At 48.4% G+C, this 954-nt stretch overlaps 1 protein-coding gene across 1 annotated transcript in view; it reads right to left on the bottom strand.

Annotated features, from left to right (window-relative positions):
• Nucleotides 1-354: 354 nt before the first annotated feature.
• The window catches only part of LOC310772114 (alsin-like), a 2,927-nt gene continuing 2,327 nt past the window's right edge, over nt 355-954 (bottom strand). Inside the window, exon 5 of the mRNA XM_083664570.1 lies at nt 355-850. Coding sequence (XP_083520696.1) covers nt 815-850 — 36 coding nt within the window. The 3' untranslated portion in view covers nt 355-814. The remainder of the gene's footprint in view (nt 851-954) is intronic.

Here is a 954-nt window from a genome sequence, read left to right as displayed (position 1 = left end):
ACCGAAGGGTCTTACAATACTGCGGTGTAGCACTAAACTCTATTGCAGCGGATTGGGCGTGATCGGCCCTTCCGTGGGCAACGTTGCAGACAGAGTAGGAAGGCTGATCCGTGAGCGGCTGCTTCTGGGACGCGGGTCGGGGTCGTAATCTGCCTCGGCTGGGTCTACTGGGCGAGGGTGTATGATGTTGACAGACCCGAAAGACCTTACGACCCCAGCTAACATCACTGATGACGCGTCCCAGCGCATGCTGTAGCATGTATTTTAAACCATATTATTATTATTATTATTACTACAGTATTATTACTGTAAAAGGTGTAAAGGTGAATCTAGAGTGGAATATAAAATCTTAATATATAGTATATAGTTAATATGTGTATGTGTATGTTATTGTATGAAAATAAATAAATTAGTCGCAAATCCAGTAACAAAAACAGTATTTTCTCTAATATTGGCCCGAGCCCAGTGTTGCCAAATACAGCCGATGGAAACCAGATGCAGGAGGCGCTGTACTGTTGCTCTGTTGAACCACTTCCTGCAGCAGTGAACAGACTCCTGCTCTAAAGACTATTCCATCGCAGCCAGTGTCAACATAACGAAGCGGAGCAGTCAGCTGTGAACAAGGCTGCAGACTGAAGTAACACCCGTCTGCCCTTTAGCAAGGAACTACAACTCCCAGCAGCCCCGGCACCACTTCCCAGTGGCCAGCAGCAGCGGACTGTGGTTTGACTGGTTGTGTTTTAAAAAGAAGTAACAGGAAACCAAGCCGCCACTCGCCTCCACGTAGTCCGTCTCTCCCTCTGCCTGTCCACTGCTACACCGACTCCTGCTGGATCTGGAAATAGCAGGCCTGCAGCGCACGCACGCACACACACACACACACACACACACACACACACACACACACACACACACACACACACACACACACACACACACACACACACACTTAAA

Source organism: Poromitra crassiceps, assembly GCF_964638095.1.
Source record: "Poromitra crassiceps genome assembly, contig: HAP1_SCAFFOLD_2010, whole genome shotgun sequence".
Lineage (NCBI taxonomy): Eukaryota > Metazoa > Chordata > Actinopteri > Beryciformes > Melamphaidae > Poromitra > Poromitra crassiceps.
This window is presented reverse-complemented; position numbering and strand designations above follow the sequence as displayed.